The sequence below is a fragment of the Cetorhinus maximus genome, chromosome 10, assembly GCF_964194155.1.
Source record: "Cetorhinus maximus chromosome 10, sCetMax3.hap1.1, whole genome shotgun sequence".
NCBI lineage: Eukaryota > Metazoa > Chordata > Chondrichthyes > Lamniformes > Cetorhinidae > Cetorhinus > Cetorhinus maximus.
This window is the reverse complement of record NC_135888.1, coordinates 64,409,855-64,425,379: the sequence shown is the minus strand read 5'-3', so window position 1 is coordinate 64,425,379 and position 15,525 is coordinate 64,409,855. Positions and strand designations below refer to the sequence as shown.

Below are 15,525 nucleotides of genomic sequence, written 5' to 3'. Positions count from 1 at the left end.
GAGGTGTAGCTTCTATTTACTTCATATCACCAGGGCCCAAGGAGAGGATGACCAACAAGGACATTGACACTTAGGATGGGTAGACTTTCGCTGATTCAGGATGACTCCGGAGCACTTTAAAAATGGCGGGTGGGTCCTGATTCCAGGATTCCCCACCCCATTCATTGGCTGTACAATTATCAGGGGTGCCTTTTAAAGGCGGGGGCTCGTTCAGGTTGCGAGGCCACACCTGGCACTCCCAACTTGGCCACAGCCATTGTGGAGACAGGCATGTCCTACTCCTCTGCTATTTTCATGGAGTCAGGCCTGGTTTTTAAAGAGTCTTTGTTCATAGAACCAATTGTCACTATAGGGTTCGTTGACCCGTTATATACTATATAGAACCAATGGGCATGGACGTGCCATAGCTTGGCATAAGAAGCATGAGGAGCCATGGGGGGTTAGATGGAGAGCATAGCTTGGCATGAGGGACCATGGGAGAGTAGGTGGAGGGGCATAGCTTGGCATGGGGTAAAGAGGTGGTATGGATGAGACATGTGTGCGTGGTGAGGGGGTGAGCTTGAATGCATTTCTATTTTTACCATAACTGGGATGAAGTCCCACAGCACCAAGGCAGGCCTTTTAAACAGCCCGCCTTGGCACCCAGCAGCCCCTGTTGCTGTCTCTGACCTCTTTCCCGGGTCAGCTGGCCTGCTTTATACGCTATGCCCATCCTAATAGCTTTTATTGCAATAATCCTCACCATAGCGATGGTAATATACTGTCCTGTTCATCTGAAGTTCAGTTCCTCCCTGTGACACTTTGTCTCCCAACAAGGTGATAGGCCGGCTAATTGATAAATGCAATACCTTTGCACTTTTGAGCCTAGTACTGGTAGTTTCAGGTCAACTTTCCACAGGCTAAGAGAGAGCAAAACTCACATCATACTGCTCCATCAAGTACGAGCTGTGGAGCATGCAAAGCTTAAACTGAGGCACTGAGACATAAGATAAAAAGAAATAGGAGCAGGAGTAGTCCACTCAGCCCATCAAGGCAGTTCCACCATTCAATGAGATCGTGGCAGATCTGATTGTGACCTTAGCTCCACTTTCCTGCCTGCTCCCACAACAACACCCGCCCTTACCCCCTCCACCCCTGCCCTGCCCCTTAGCCCTTGACACCCTTGTAGATCAAAAATTTGTGTAACTCAGCCTTGAATATATTCAAAGAACAACAAACTAGTCTCCGCTGCTCCCTGTGGAAGAGAATTCTAAAGACTAATGACCCTTCAAAGACACTCAATTTTCAGTGCTGGGAGGGGTACCCTATTGATCATTAGAAATGAGTCCAGTAAATGGCTTGAAAGTAATAGTCTGCAGTATTGCATTTTTGCTCAAAACGCCTTTAAGATCTAAAGTATTTGCTTGTTTAATTTCCTGCTCGTTTCTCACAGCCCCTCACCACCCCAGTACATCACACCCAAACGCAGCTAGCACCTCCTGGTTAGTAAAGGGAGCAGGAAAGGCCGGGAGTGGAGTCCTTTTTGTCGTGTAATTTTTACTAATAATCATATCCAACTTTGTTGAACCAAACACATCACCCAAAAAAACTTTCTGAAAATGGCAGGATTTTTTTTCTCAGTATTTCTCATTTCTAACATCCATAATAAGGCCATAAATATAACTAAAAAGTAAAAAGTTAGATATTTTATAGTAACATGATTATATTATCTATCTTTATATTTATATCTTAAGTTGTATTTTTTGTCTGTCAATAGCTTTAATTATTTTTATTTGCAGGCCTCAGCCTGTCCCAAAGCCCGGAATACAGTTGGATTTTCTTACACCACAACAGTTGGAAAGATCATGTGTTGTTTAGATAATTTCTAAGTCTGCAATTTGTGTACAAACCCATGCAGAAGTGTGAATCTCAAGGGTTTAAGAGCAACTTTGTATTTCCTTTTGCAAGGCCCTCCTCTACCCACAAAGCTGTTAGATCCTTGTTCCCTCCTATAATTCCATAAACTCTCCCAGTAATGGCACATTTCCGCGGGACTCTCCGTTGGAAATTGGATTCCCGCCTCCAGGCCAAAAGCAGGAGGCAGGACCTGGGGACAACATTTTGCTAGTGCTGGCCAAGTAAGAGGCTGCTGCTGGAGCCGTTGTCCGACAGGACAGGGTGACCCATCCCCAGGAGCTACTGGCCAAATCAAAGGGTGCACTGATGGTGGTGTTGCCATGGCAGCAACCATCGCTGCCAGGGAGCCCCTCTGTGGGCCATAAAGAAGGGAACCCCCCACCCCCCTTAGAAAATAAGTGAATCGCTTTGTTCAGTGCAGAACTACTAGTCCATTAAAAAGAAAATTCTTACAATTTCACTGCCACTGTGTCATCCCACCACCCAAAAATTCCATTGCCGTCCTATGCAAGTGGTGTGATGGTACATTTTGGCATGATTTTCATCGTTGCGCTGTGTGCTGGCCAATCATTTTCTTTTTGTTGGTTTACAAAGGACTTTTTCATGTCGATGGTGCCCTTTTAAAACAGGAGCTGCTTGCCCCAAAGTTATGCAATTTTTTTTTTCTCTTTTGGGCAGCAAACCCCTCACAGAGGGGGAAGGAGTTGATAGTTCACTGTCAGGGCAATGTGGCAAGGTTTTGGCACACAGCATAATTAGTGAATATCAAATGAGATTTGCTGTGCTTAATTTGGAGTGCGGTGTGCTCTGTGTGCACACTGACAGATCAGCACAGTGATTGAGCACTCAGCATTGTGTCAGGGACTTGTCAGGCAGACTTCGAGACGGCCTCCGAAACCAGGAGAAAAGAAGGGAATAAAAAAAAATTCTGGTAGGTCGTCGAGGGCAACTGTGCGACCTCAAGTGATTTAGAAGCCTTTACTTTTAATGAAATGGTTTCAATGACAGGACAGTAAAAGCCTGTAATGGATTAGGCCACCTAATGTAATGAAATTACTCCCTCTCCCTTTAAAAAACTGCGCAATTAATATTTACGGAGAGCTGATAGGCTTCTGTGCTCAGTGCGAGGCTTCTCATTCGGTGAAGGGAAAGTCAGTGTGGTGTGCAAGGCCAGAGGAAGCCCGGTATTACTGGGTGGCAGGCTGAGTTTTACTAGTGAAGGGAATGTAACAGTGGTGAGGATGTTCGGGACCCCTTGCCTGCTGAGAAACGGGGCTTTGTTTTCTCGCTGCCCCCTCTGATGTGTTCTTTGTTTTTTTTTATTTGTCTAACAGGCAGCTGGACAACAACCACATAAGTTGTATCGAAGATGGAACCTTCAGAGCCCTGCGTGACCTGGAGATCCTGTAAGTGTGGACCTGGTCTTTCTCTTTTTTTCTCTTTCCTCCTCCTTTCCCTGTGCCTGCAATTTGTCTGTAATCTTGCCACGCTTTAACCCATTCCTATTTGAGAAGCTTTCCGCGTATGCTGGAGCTGAACCCAGTCTACCAGACAGGGACGCGATACTCTCCTCCCTCTCCACCTCACGGCGCGTAGCAAGGCAGCACAGAGGCACGTGTGAGGTAATGTTGCCTGATCGAGAAAAATATTCAAAAATGTGTCTTAAAGTGGACGAAGTAAAAAGAGTGTTAAATTTACAGGAAGAAAAGTTGCATGCAAGCAGAAAAATGAACAAGAAAATAAATCTGCCCAGAAACGAAGGGTGAGGATGGAGCTAGGGAGAGTTCAGGCAATGACGTCCAATGTCATTTTTATTCATAATTAAATCCTGATTCTCTGCATGAATCAATTATCACCAAATCCTGTTATGACTTGAATCTGAATTACACTTTGAATCATGTATCTGTTGTGTGTGCAAGTGTTTTTTTATTATGAGGGAGGGGGGAGGGCAAAGCTTTGCCTTTTGACCTTTCAGAGCAAGCAAACTCGTTGTGTTAGAAATTATTAAAGCTTTACAGTGAGGGGGCATTGAGGGATTTGCTGGTCACTGCATGTCAGTGCTAATTGCTAATATTTGAAATTCTAGGGATTTCAGGAGACCCCCCTCCCCCATCCTGTTCACAAGACCTATAGGGGATCTGGGTGCTCACTGATTCTCTGGGATTTTACATATTGGACACATGTGGCAGATACTGGGCCATGTACCTGGATAATGGAATACCTACATGGAAAAAAATGATTAGGGTTTGATTTCTCTCCTGTAATTGCTGGGGAGAAAGTGCAATGATGTCATGAACAGCTGATATTTTCTCACTCAGGTGGCAAGTCATTTCTGGATTTCACAACAATATAGATACTTATAATGCAAAGCTTAAACTGGGGCACTGAGACACCCAGCATTCAGTGCTATGAGGGAAACCCTTTTGAGCAAGACAAATGAGCCCATCAGATGGCTTGAAAATGGTGTCCTGCATTCCATATTCCTAAATGTGCATTTCAGAAATAAAATATTTCTTTGTGAATGTCATGCTGGCTTCTTAACCTCCTTCAAACCATCCCTGGCCAAAGCAATCATTCGATGCTGAGTGTTCTCTGTAAACCTGCAACTCCTGGTGAGCAAAGGAAGCAGGAATGGACAGGAGTAATTTCATTTTTAATAATAATCATGTTATGATCAGCTTTAAAGCTACAGTTCACATCATCCCTCTTCCCTTTGTTAATAGGAATTGGTCCAGAACACTGTACACTCATCTAAGTTATCCATTTTGCACAGAATCAAGGGAATGTGTACGTTAACTTTTCTTACATGATGGTTTTCCTTTAATGAGCCATCTGCTTTGGTGACCACATTACCACTGAAATGAATCTAAAAACAACAATTCCATGCTTTGACATTCTTAAATGGGTACTGACCTCAACGGGTAGCACTTGGTAAACTGCTTTCTATTTTGTGACTTGAAAGGTTATAACTTTCACGAAAGACTGAGGCTCTTTTCCTATAGAAAAGAGAAGGCTGCAAGGTGACCTAATAGTAGTCTTTTAAATTATGAAGGAGTTCAATTGGATAGATGTAGAGAAGGTGTTTTGCACTGAAACGAAAACTCGAGGTCATAAATATTAGATAGTGACTAATAAATCCAATAAAGAATGCAACAGAAAGATCTTTTGTGGTTAGATATGGAACTTGCTTTCACATGGAGTAGTTGAGGAAAATAGCAGAGACACATTAAACGGGAAGATAGGTAAGTACATGAGGGAGAACGGAATAGAAGGATATCCTGATAAGGTTTGATGAAGTAGGGTGGTAGGAGGCTTGTGTGGAGCATAAACACCAATATGGATCAGTTGGGTCAGATGACCTATTTATGTGCTACAAATTCCAGGTAAGAAAGGGGAGGTCAGAAAGCAGTGCATGATTTCAATCTTGACTGCATTGATAGATATTAATAGATGAGGTATTGATATATTTTAATGTGGCTTAGCCTATCACATCTTGGGACTGCAAACAAGGAACTGTTTTGCAGACATTTTGCTTGGATGGTGGCTTTCCATAGATGTATAAATACAAGCTCAGATGCAAGATGGGCATGCAATGCAGGCACACCCCGCTCAACACACACGCTACAGTTTGCTTAGTTGTTGCCAAATAATGTTCCTCGGGTCATGTTGAATGTTGAAATTGTGCATTAGTTTTTTTTAAAAAATCATCCCGGAGTTTTTTTTTGCAGCTTTTGGAAGTTTCTTCACGGCGATGGCAATTTCATGTATGCGCGTTAGTGCTTCTGAATGCCTCTAATCACTGTGCCCGCTAATCCTGTCATACGCGGGATTGGGGTGGGGGAGCTGGGGAGGCTAGCAAAACAAACACAATAAGTGTGCAAATCCCAGAATGTTAACCTTCCTGCCCACCTTTACTAAGTTAGCAAAGAGGAAAGGAATGGACTTCGGAGGAAGTACCAAGGTTGCAGGATTGGCCTCACCAGCTAAATTTTGGCAATAAATGCAGCCAATAGGGGACTGCTGTGGCTTCAGTTGAGATAAATGTTCACTTAAAGGAGACTGCTGCTGATCCACTGATGACTGTTCCCCATGCTGTTTGTCTCAGTGAATCAGCTAAATAATAGTAATCCCATTAACTGTGTGCAATGCTGTTAGATACTGATTTATTAATGTAATAGATTGACCAAATTTTTGATGCTACAAAGTGCTCCCTTTTAGCTTTTCTGTCTCCCTGCCAGAAGCAGACAACAGAAATAGTCATTTTTGGGTTTTTTTGCAATAGATCAATAAACTCCTTCATCATTCTTCCTAATGCTTTTATGAAGTTTTACTGCTAGCCCCTTTTATTGCTTGATAGAAAAAAATGGGAAGTTGTTTCCTTGGCAACATCAAAACTACAGAAGCAACCTTTGAAGTGAGGCATCCCTAATATCAGATGCAGCACAGCTAGCCATTTCCAAGCATGTTAGTCCAACACAAGTCACTCTCCCCACCCCATCCTGATCCGCAAGGCACTGCATAACTCAACACCAGGCTTCGCAGATGTCACGGTGTTGTCTTGAGCTGCCACTCACATATCTCAAAAGTTTGGGGCTGGAGCTTTGGAATTGGGCTGCAGACATTGAATTATCCATATAATTGCACCATTGCTCTGCCCTCCTGTCCATGTTCTGTTGAATTCATTGAGTCCTGATATTGGTAATTCCACCAAGAGCCAGGTGAGGTTTGTGCAACTCCCAAGCCCAAACCCCCCTACCCAAAACCAAAAAATTGCTGCAGTTAAAAAGAGGCTTGGTATTTTTTTGACCGCAGTGATAAATCAGTAACAATCCCCCTGATGTCAGCACGCTTGGGCTAGCATAAATCTTCGCACTCCGCAGTCAGGAGATGGGAGGGGAAAACGCAAAGCGACCAAAGGGAAAGTGGCAACATGGAGTGCAATGCGCTGATGCAACCAGAAAAAAAATCATGATATTCAGGTCTACCACATCATCCTTATCTATTCACATCTCAGCGAGGTGCTTTCAACCAGGAACCATTTTGTCAGGAGAGGTATGTTGCTCCAGGAATTTTAGGCCGGTTCTTCTCTGCGAGGTCTTGGAATAGCCTCGCCCGTGCATGTTTCTTTTATGCTTTTTGTGCGGCTGAGCTAAAGTGAGGAATTAACCAAGACGTAATTTTTTTTTGTTTCATGTACAGTTCTTATTAGAATTAGGGATCAAAGGCAAGAGATATACTTGCCTATCTTCAGAGTTCACATTATTTATGTCAGTCCAGTTTAGTTATATATCCTCCCTGCCTTAAATTTTGTTCCTTTGCATGCTATGTCTCAAGAAGCAAATTGGTAATTGGCTTAGCTATTTGAGCATGCAGCTAAAATAGGCATACACTATTATATAATACTAATATGCTGATATTCATCATATATAATGCATGATATAATAGGTAAAAGAAGAATAATTTTTTTTCTCATTTGTATTGAGAACATTTTGTTCAATGGTTTTTAAAATCTTACTGGTACTGATACTGAGGGATTCCCTGCGTGCTCTTGTTTCTCTTTTACCATGAGTGTGAACAATCATTGCACTGCCTGGTACTTCAGTGATTCTGCGATCATTTCATTATTCTTAAATTATCTTTAAAACTGGGAAAAGGGGGGTTTGATTGATTTTAAATGACCTTTTCTTTTTTTCTCTATTGAATGTTATGTATTTTTTTCAAGTTTTGGCATTCCTCAATATCTCTTAATATCCTGGTGCCTGCAGGAATGCCTGCCCATACCATTAAGCCGCATAGTCCAGATTCTCACTGTGCTGAGGGAGCTGATCTCACCTAGACTGATGGAAAGGGTGCTGTAGTCATCCTCAATGTGCCTAGGATAAGGTGGGGAATAGTTAACCAGCGTTCCCTGTCCCTATGTGTTATCCAGTGATCCCCACTGGAAGTGCATGTGTGTAAACATCAGCTGTGAGGGGAACAAGTCCCAACTTCAATGTCTTCCAGGATTAGATGATCATGTTCGTAGTCCAGGCTCATTCACGACAAATGGCATTGGTGGGGTTGGGGGGTTTGGCGGGGTTGGGGCGGGGGGCGGGGGGGGTGAGGTGCTGCATGGGCTTCCAGCATCTATTCAGCTGCGGGAGAGAACATTGGAAAATATGTTCTGAAATTGGTGTTTTTTGAATCTCTTGATTCAATTGCATGCACCTGTTGCCTATTCAAGGATTCCTATCAAATTGTCCTGAAATACGTAAACCTCTTCCTATTTCATAACCATTACCTAACTTGTAATAGGTTCAAATATGGGTTAAGATTACATTGATTAAATACTTCCAGAGTTCATGATTCACCTCTGCCATCGTCTTTGTAGCACATTGGGGATGATGTGACATTCAATTTAAAAAGTGAGTGCTCATGACCCTAGTTGGTGGAATTAACTGGGAGTAGTTTTTGAGCCCATGACTGCAAAGGAGCTGAAGTAGTGTGCATGACACAATCCTAAATTGATATCTGCACTGATGTTAATCCACCTCCCTCACACTGCCAGGCTCAGTAACTCTTCAGCAGCCAACATCCTGTGCTGCTGACTGTATTTTTACCAATGCCAAAGTACATTACATTCCTAAATTAAACTCATGCACTCATACCACTGTTATTTACCAGTGACTGAGTGTTGGACAATTAAGAAGCCGGATTTACCTTTTTGTAGGAGGGGCTGGTTCTCTTGTAGCAACAAGGGTGCTCGGTTACAAATGGATTATCTTTTCAATATGAAGCCACCTGCTCCAAAGTGTGGCTCAACTCTGCAGCTGACTGAGAAACGTTAAAATTGAGAATATGGTCAACTTCAGTGAATCTGCAGAACATCCTTCCTCTTTTAAAGACCCATTTATCTTTATCCATTAACCTAGTTTGGTGAATATAGACACATTTGAAAATCAAGTGAATAATACGGTAGGAGTGCCACCTTTGTTACTGCAGAGTGACTGATCCCGGTGGCTTCCTTGCACGCTGCATCTTCTGTCTGGTGCCCTAACGTTAGAGCTGAGGCCAGAATGGCGCCGCTGTAGACCAATTTGTATTCTCTCACTGTTTCACCCTGCTGTTCACAGAATTTAAAATCAGTCAAATTGAGAACAGAAGACTGGATGGACAATGTAAATTTAAAATCAATGCTGCAATCCTAACCAGGAAGGTGACGGCCATCAATTGCTGGGTAGAAGTTGGGCAATATTTGAAGCAGTTAATTGGAAATTTATAAACAAGTTGAAAGGAATAAAACAGCATGCTACTTCAGTTTGATTTTGATATTCTGAAGCGCCTTGAGAGCAAACTTTTTTTTTTCCTAGTGAATGTGAATATTGGCTGCTGATGTGAAGGGTGATGATAGCTAGGAATGGAAAGTTTCCCCTTTGTGGTTCAGTATCTGTTCAAAGATGTTCCTTTATCTTTTCAAACTGAAATTCCTTTTGATCTTACTAGTTTGATTTTTTAAAATTGATTTTTTTTCTGTTTAATTTTAAAGCATTCTATTTACTGTGTTAGCTTCTGACACTCATACACTCAGATCTCATTGTCATAGACTTCCATACAACAAACACCGCCATACTCTCTTCCTTAATCAAAAAATGAACTTTCCTTTGGTACAGATTTACATTCCCTGATTATCATTATTCTAAACTCCTGCATATGGACACATGCATAGTCACATTTCCTAGCGCGTTCTCACACTAATACTATTTCAGGTGCCTCTCCCATTTTTGCGCAATTAAACTCTCACATGTTCTCGTCAATCATAGTTTCTCACCTCACGATCCTACTCTTTCATCATATTCTCACTATGTGCCTTTGTTCATTTTCATTTTCTTTCACACTCACCCGTTTCTACGTATTTCAGATCAATTGCCTCAGCTCTTTTTCTGCAGATGGGTGAATTTGAAGAATTGAGAAGATGCTTGGGTGACCTGTTTGCTTGACTTGCACTGATACTGGTTCAGGCAGCAGCACTGCAGAAAAGGGCTATTGGGCTATAAGGGAGAATACAACAAAAAAATGTGAGCTACATTTCGGGATTGATTTCAGTGGATAATCTAAAAGCCTTTGTGTTAAATAAAGCAGATGTTGTGGAGTTAGACCAAGCTCGTCTTATTACTATTGTTTTGCTGTGAACTACACCCTTGCAATGATTTGAAAATTTCAAATAAGGAAACAGTGACTATTGAAACAATTACCTGAGTTTGGACAATTCCTGGAGTCATAGTAAGTGGTGGCATTCTCAGCTCTGAAACAGAAGGTTATGGGTTGAAGCCCCGCTCCAGAGACTAAGTTCCTGCTGATGTCCCAGTGCAGTGCTGAGTGAGTGTTGCACTGTCAGATGTGCTGTCTTTTAGATGATACGTTAAGCCGAGGTCCCATTTGTCCTCGTAAGGTGCCATAATAGATCCCATGACTCTATTTTGAAGACAAGGAGGGGAATTATTTCTGGTATCCTGGCCAATATTTATCCTTAAAGCAACATCACAAAAAAAAGCAGATAATCTCATCATTATGACATTGCTGTTTGTAGGAGTTTGCCGTAGCAAATTGGCTACTGTGTTTCCTACATTATAGCAGCGACTAGAGTTCAAAATAAACTTCATTGGCTGAAAAACACTTTGGAACATCCTCGGCTGTGAAAGACACCATATAAAACAAGGCGGAAGTGGGGAATTTGTTTTCATAGCCCCTCTTTTAGTGGTGCTACCCAGAGTACTTCAATTACCCCAGGGAAAACAAGTCTGTTGCCTCTAATCGCACTGCACATGCACCATTCTTCAATCATGTCAGTGAAGAGGGCTGCACATATATCTATCCATGGCACTGCCTGCCCTGGAGGTATCGATGTAAGTCTGCAGGAGCACTACACAAACAAACCTCTCTGCCAATATATTTTTTTTTGATGCAAGTCCCCTGTCATCACTCAACCTCTCCCCAACTTGTGTGGGTTTAGACCAAGACCAAAGAGCCACCTTGAAGTAGGCAAAACCAACTATCCCATTCATCAGGATCAACAGTGAGACAAAACACACTGTTCTTTCATTCCTCATTATTTTGCACTAAGAAAATTACATTATCCTTGAACAGGAACTGTCCCTAGCATAAGCACAGCGTAATGTATCATCATAATCCTTCAGCATGGATCATGCAATCAATATCCACAATGGCTATACAAAAATATGTTCTGTATTCAAATGTCTTAAAATCAATTTAAAAATAATCGCAGAGCACAGTGGGGCTCTGATATTGAATCCATGCAGTGACAGGGGCACTGGTCAAGTGGATTGCTTTGACCTGGATGATGTTGAACTGCTTGAGTATTGATGCAGCAGCATCCATTCAGGCAAATGATGACTGTTCCATCAAACTTCTGACCTTGAGTTTGTATGTAGTGAAGAGACTTTGAAAGGTCAGGAGATGATCTGCTCCTCACAAAGCTGCTCGCATCTGCTCTGCTCTTGCTGCCACGATTTATGGGAAGACGGTGGCATAGTGGTAATTTCACTGGATGAGTAATTCAGAGACCCAGGCTAACCCTCTTGGGACATGAGTTCAAATCCCACCATGGCAGCTGGTTTAAATTCAATTAATATTTAAAAAGATCTAGAATATAAAGCTAGTCTCAGTAATGGTGACCATGAAACTATCATCAATTGTCTTAAAAATCAATCTGGTTCACTAATATCCTTTAGGAATAGAAATCTGCCATCCTCTCTGGCCTACATGTGACCCACAGCAATGTGGTTGACTCGTAAACGGCCCTCTAAAATGGCCTAGCAAGCCACTCCGTTCAAGGACAATTAGGGATGGGTAAAAATGCTTGCCTTACCAGCAACACCCAAATCCCATGAAAGAATAAATATAAGAAAATGAAGGCATGGCCTGTCCAGTTAAGCTCCTGGTCAGTGGTGGTCCCGAGGATGGTGGTGTTGGGGTTCTCAGTGATTAATGGAATTGAAGATTGGGGGGAGGTGGTAGGGCCTTTGGTTGCTGATGAGGATCATTGCTGGGTACTAATATGGCATAAATGTTTGCAGCCACTTGTCAGCTATTTGGTGGGATTTTCCAGCCCCACCCGCCGCTTGCATTGCCCGGTCCCGCCGAAAGTCAGTGGACTTTTGGCTGGGCCGCCGAATCTCCCGTCGCGGGTTCCATTATGGCAGGACTGAAAAATCCCGGCCCTAGCCTGGGGATGTTGTCCAGGCTGTATTGCAAGTTGACATGGACTGCTTCACTGTTGAGGAAGTTGTGAATGGAGTTGGGTGCTGTAGAATCTTCTGTCAACAAGCCCAGTTCTGACCTTATGACAGAAGGAAGGCCATACAATCAATGTAGCTAAAGACGTTCGTAGCTATAATGATGCTTCCTGAAAGAAGTCCAGTGGTGATCTCCTGGGGCTGTGATAATTGGCCCCTTACAAACACAGCCATCTTCAGACTGACTTGGGTCTGGGGTTTCTCCTTGTCACACCTTTTGGAACTGTTGGTTCGAAACAAGCTTTCTGGACAGAACTTCTCTCATAAGGTCACATAGAGCACATGAAGAAGGAATACTGCCCATTCGCAGTGTTATACATGGTGAAGTTCTATGTAAAACACTTGCTTTTGCATTGCTTCTATTCAGTAGCTATAAAGGGTAAAACAGTGTGGCCAACTGAGGGACACCAGTAAATCACCTACCTTTGTGGCCTCCCACAGCCCTACATCTCTGCTCATACTCTAGGCTATTCCAACACTGGTTTAATGTGTATTTTCCCTCTTTGGTTCTTGAAGGGCACCTTCGCAAGAGGACAAATAGTGTACTCTGTCTGGCAGGAGGAAGCCTCTCAGGGTGATACCTGGTAAACCCAGCTGGTCTCTTCCTATGGCTGAAAAGGTAGCAGGGAGGATCAGACAGTCCCTGGGTTATCAGATATGGTGCAAGCCATTACAGGGCCATCTTAGAACCCTGCATAAAAAGATACTTGGGGCACTTCTATGGGGCCTCACTGCATAGGCAATTAATAAGGTGCTACCCACTTACTCCACTGTACTATACCTGATGCATAACGTTAGAAGGAGCAGGAGTTGACAGCCTACATCATACATGCTCACCAAGGCGGAGCAGCAGGGAGGAAAATATTGATGTTGCTACTCATTTTAGGCAATATTTGTCTTTTATTTAATCTTTCAGAACTTCCATATTCGCGTGACAGCAGGTGGATATTTGGCCATTCATAGCGCTTAAGGTGCAGTTGTATTTGGCTAATATATGATAACAAATTAGGGAGGACGAATTGTACATGCACAACATTAGACAGTTAGCTGAAAGTGTTGACTAGGAATGTAACAGTAATCTTCTTCCTGCAGGTGTCCTTCATCCACTCCTCCTTCAGAATGTCCACTGGTATTGGGGATCCTCATCCTACTGCTGAATGGCGACTCCCCTTTGCATTGCTAACTTGTGTAAAATGCAGTAGATTGGAATTGTGGCATATACAGCAGGATACACTCCCCAAACCTTTCTTCCCACGCCCCATCAAATCTAAGCAATGGACTTTGCATTAGTATTTCTAAGGTCTATTAATTCAGATCTATAGATGCATGTACACTTGCCTGGTGCCCTGGGGTTTCTTAGGTTGGTCACCAGTCAAAGCATGAGAGGGTAACCAACCATCTAATTTTCATATTGCTTCATATAAACATGGCAAGCTTGATTGTCTCAAAATGTGGGCATTGTGGATGCATTTCAAGTTATTCAATATCAATTTGCATGATTGGGTTCATTCCAACATCATCTGGATGTTAATAGAACAGGAAGCAGAAACCTTTATAGGTCACATAGACCATGGGGCTAATGTGAGAAGCGTCCATGAGATCCATGCCACCAGAGAATAGGTTTGTGGCCTGTGGCACTGATCCCTGCTTTCAACTATTGAAGACAGTGTTCCTTGCAAACAAGGCAGCTGTCATTTGCCTAATGCATCTGCATACAACCATTTGATTAGGCATTAGTCAGCAGTGATAGCTTGGAAGGATTCAATAGCTTAAAAGTTGGTGAGGCCACACCTGGAGTACTGTGTACAGTTTTGGTGGTCTTACTTAAGAAGCAATTCAGAGAGGGTATATTCAACTGATACCTGGGATGAAGGGGTTGTCTTATGAGGAAAAGTTGGGCGGTGATCACTGTCAATTCCCCTTAGGAATTGGCCGATGGCTATTTTTCGGGTTGGAGGAAGGTTTGTAGTGGAGTTCCCCAGGGGTCGGTATAGGAACCCTTGCTTTTCCTGATATATATTAATGATCTAGATCTTGATGTGTAGGGGACAATTTCTAAGTTTGCGGATGATACAAAACTCGGAAGCATTGTAAACTGTGAGGAGGGCATTATAGGGCTTCAAAAGAGCATAGAAAAGTTGAGGAGTGGCAGATGAAGTTCAATGCGGAGAAGTGTGAGGTGATTCATTTTGACAGGAAGAACATGGAGAGAAAATATAAAATAAGCGGTACAATTCTTCCTGTGCAGGAACAGAGAGACCTGGGCGTATATGTACATCGATCATTGAAGGTGGCAGGACAGGTGGAGAAAGCAATTAATAAAGAAAACAGTATCCTGGGTTTTATTAATTGGGGCATAGAGTGCAAGAGCAGGGAGGTTATGCTGAGCTTATATAAGACATTAGTTAAACTTCAACTGGGGTATTGTGTACAGTTCTGTGAATCACGCTATAGGAAGGATGTGATCACATTGGAGAGAGTGTAGAAGAGGTTTACAAGAGTGGTTCCAGGGATGAGAAACTTGAGTTATGAAGATAGGTTGGACTGTCCTCCTTGGAGAGGAGAAGGCTAAGAGGAGATTTGATAGAGGTATTCAAAATCATGAGGGGGCTGGATAGAGTAGATAGGGAGAAACTGTTCCCTATTGTCAAGGGATCGAGAACAAGAGGGCACAGATTTAAAGTGATTTACAAAAGAAGCAAATGTGATGTGAGAAAAATCTAGTCTGGAACTCACTGCCTGAAAGTGTGGTGGAGGCAGGTTCAATCGAGACATTCAAGACGGCAATATATGATTATTTGAATAGAAACAAAATGCAAGGGTATGGGGAACAAGAAGGAGAATGGCACTAAGTCATGATGCTCATTTGGAGAGCCAGTGCTGACACGATGGGCCGAATGGCCTCCTTCTGCGCTGTAAAAATACTGTGATACTGGGTGTAATGCTATGGAAAGGAAGACTTCTCTCAAACATATGATTCAGTGTAGGACTCATCAGCAGACAGTTGCATTATATTTGAGGAGGTAATAAGGCTCATATTGAACACAATTCCAAAACCTTTCAAATTCAGAGTATAACAAGTTGGGCACACAATACTCCATTCTAAGCCTGCATACTCACGAAATGCCTCACCTCTCAATATTGACCTAGTGAAGTCATTGAGAAGGTTCCTCTTGGAAAAAATATAGTAGTTTTACTTGTAACAGAGGCATAGAAAAATATTTTGCTTTTTAAATGCAGCATCAATTAAAAACAGAAGAATGATCATAATTGTAGAATTGCCTTAGAAGATACCAGAACACAGGATTACATTAAACAGTTTGTTAAACCTTGAGTG

The 15,525-nt window shown here is 42.6% G+C and overlaps 1 protein-coding gene across 1 annotated transcript in view; it reads left to right on the top strand.

Moving 5' to 3' along the window:
* LOC144685734 (slit homolog 3 protein-like) overlaps positions 1-15,525 on the top strand; it is a 599,629-nt gene that overhangs the window by 331,956 nt on the left and 252,148 nt on the right. Inside the window, exon 6 of the mRNA XM_078550561.1 lies at positions 3,231-3,302. Within this exon, the coding sequence (XP_078406687.1) occupies positions 3,231-3,302 (72 nt within the window). The remainder of the gene's footprint in view (positions 1-3,230; positions 3,303-15,525) is intronic.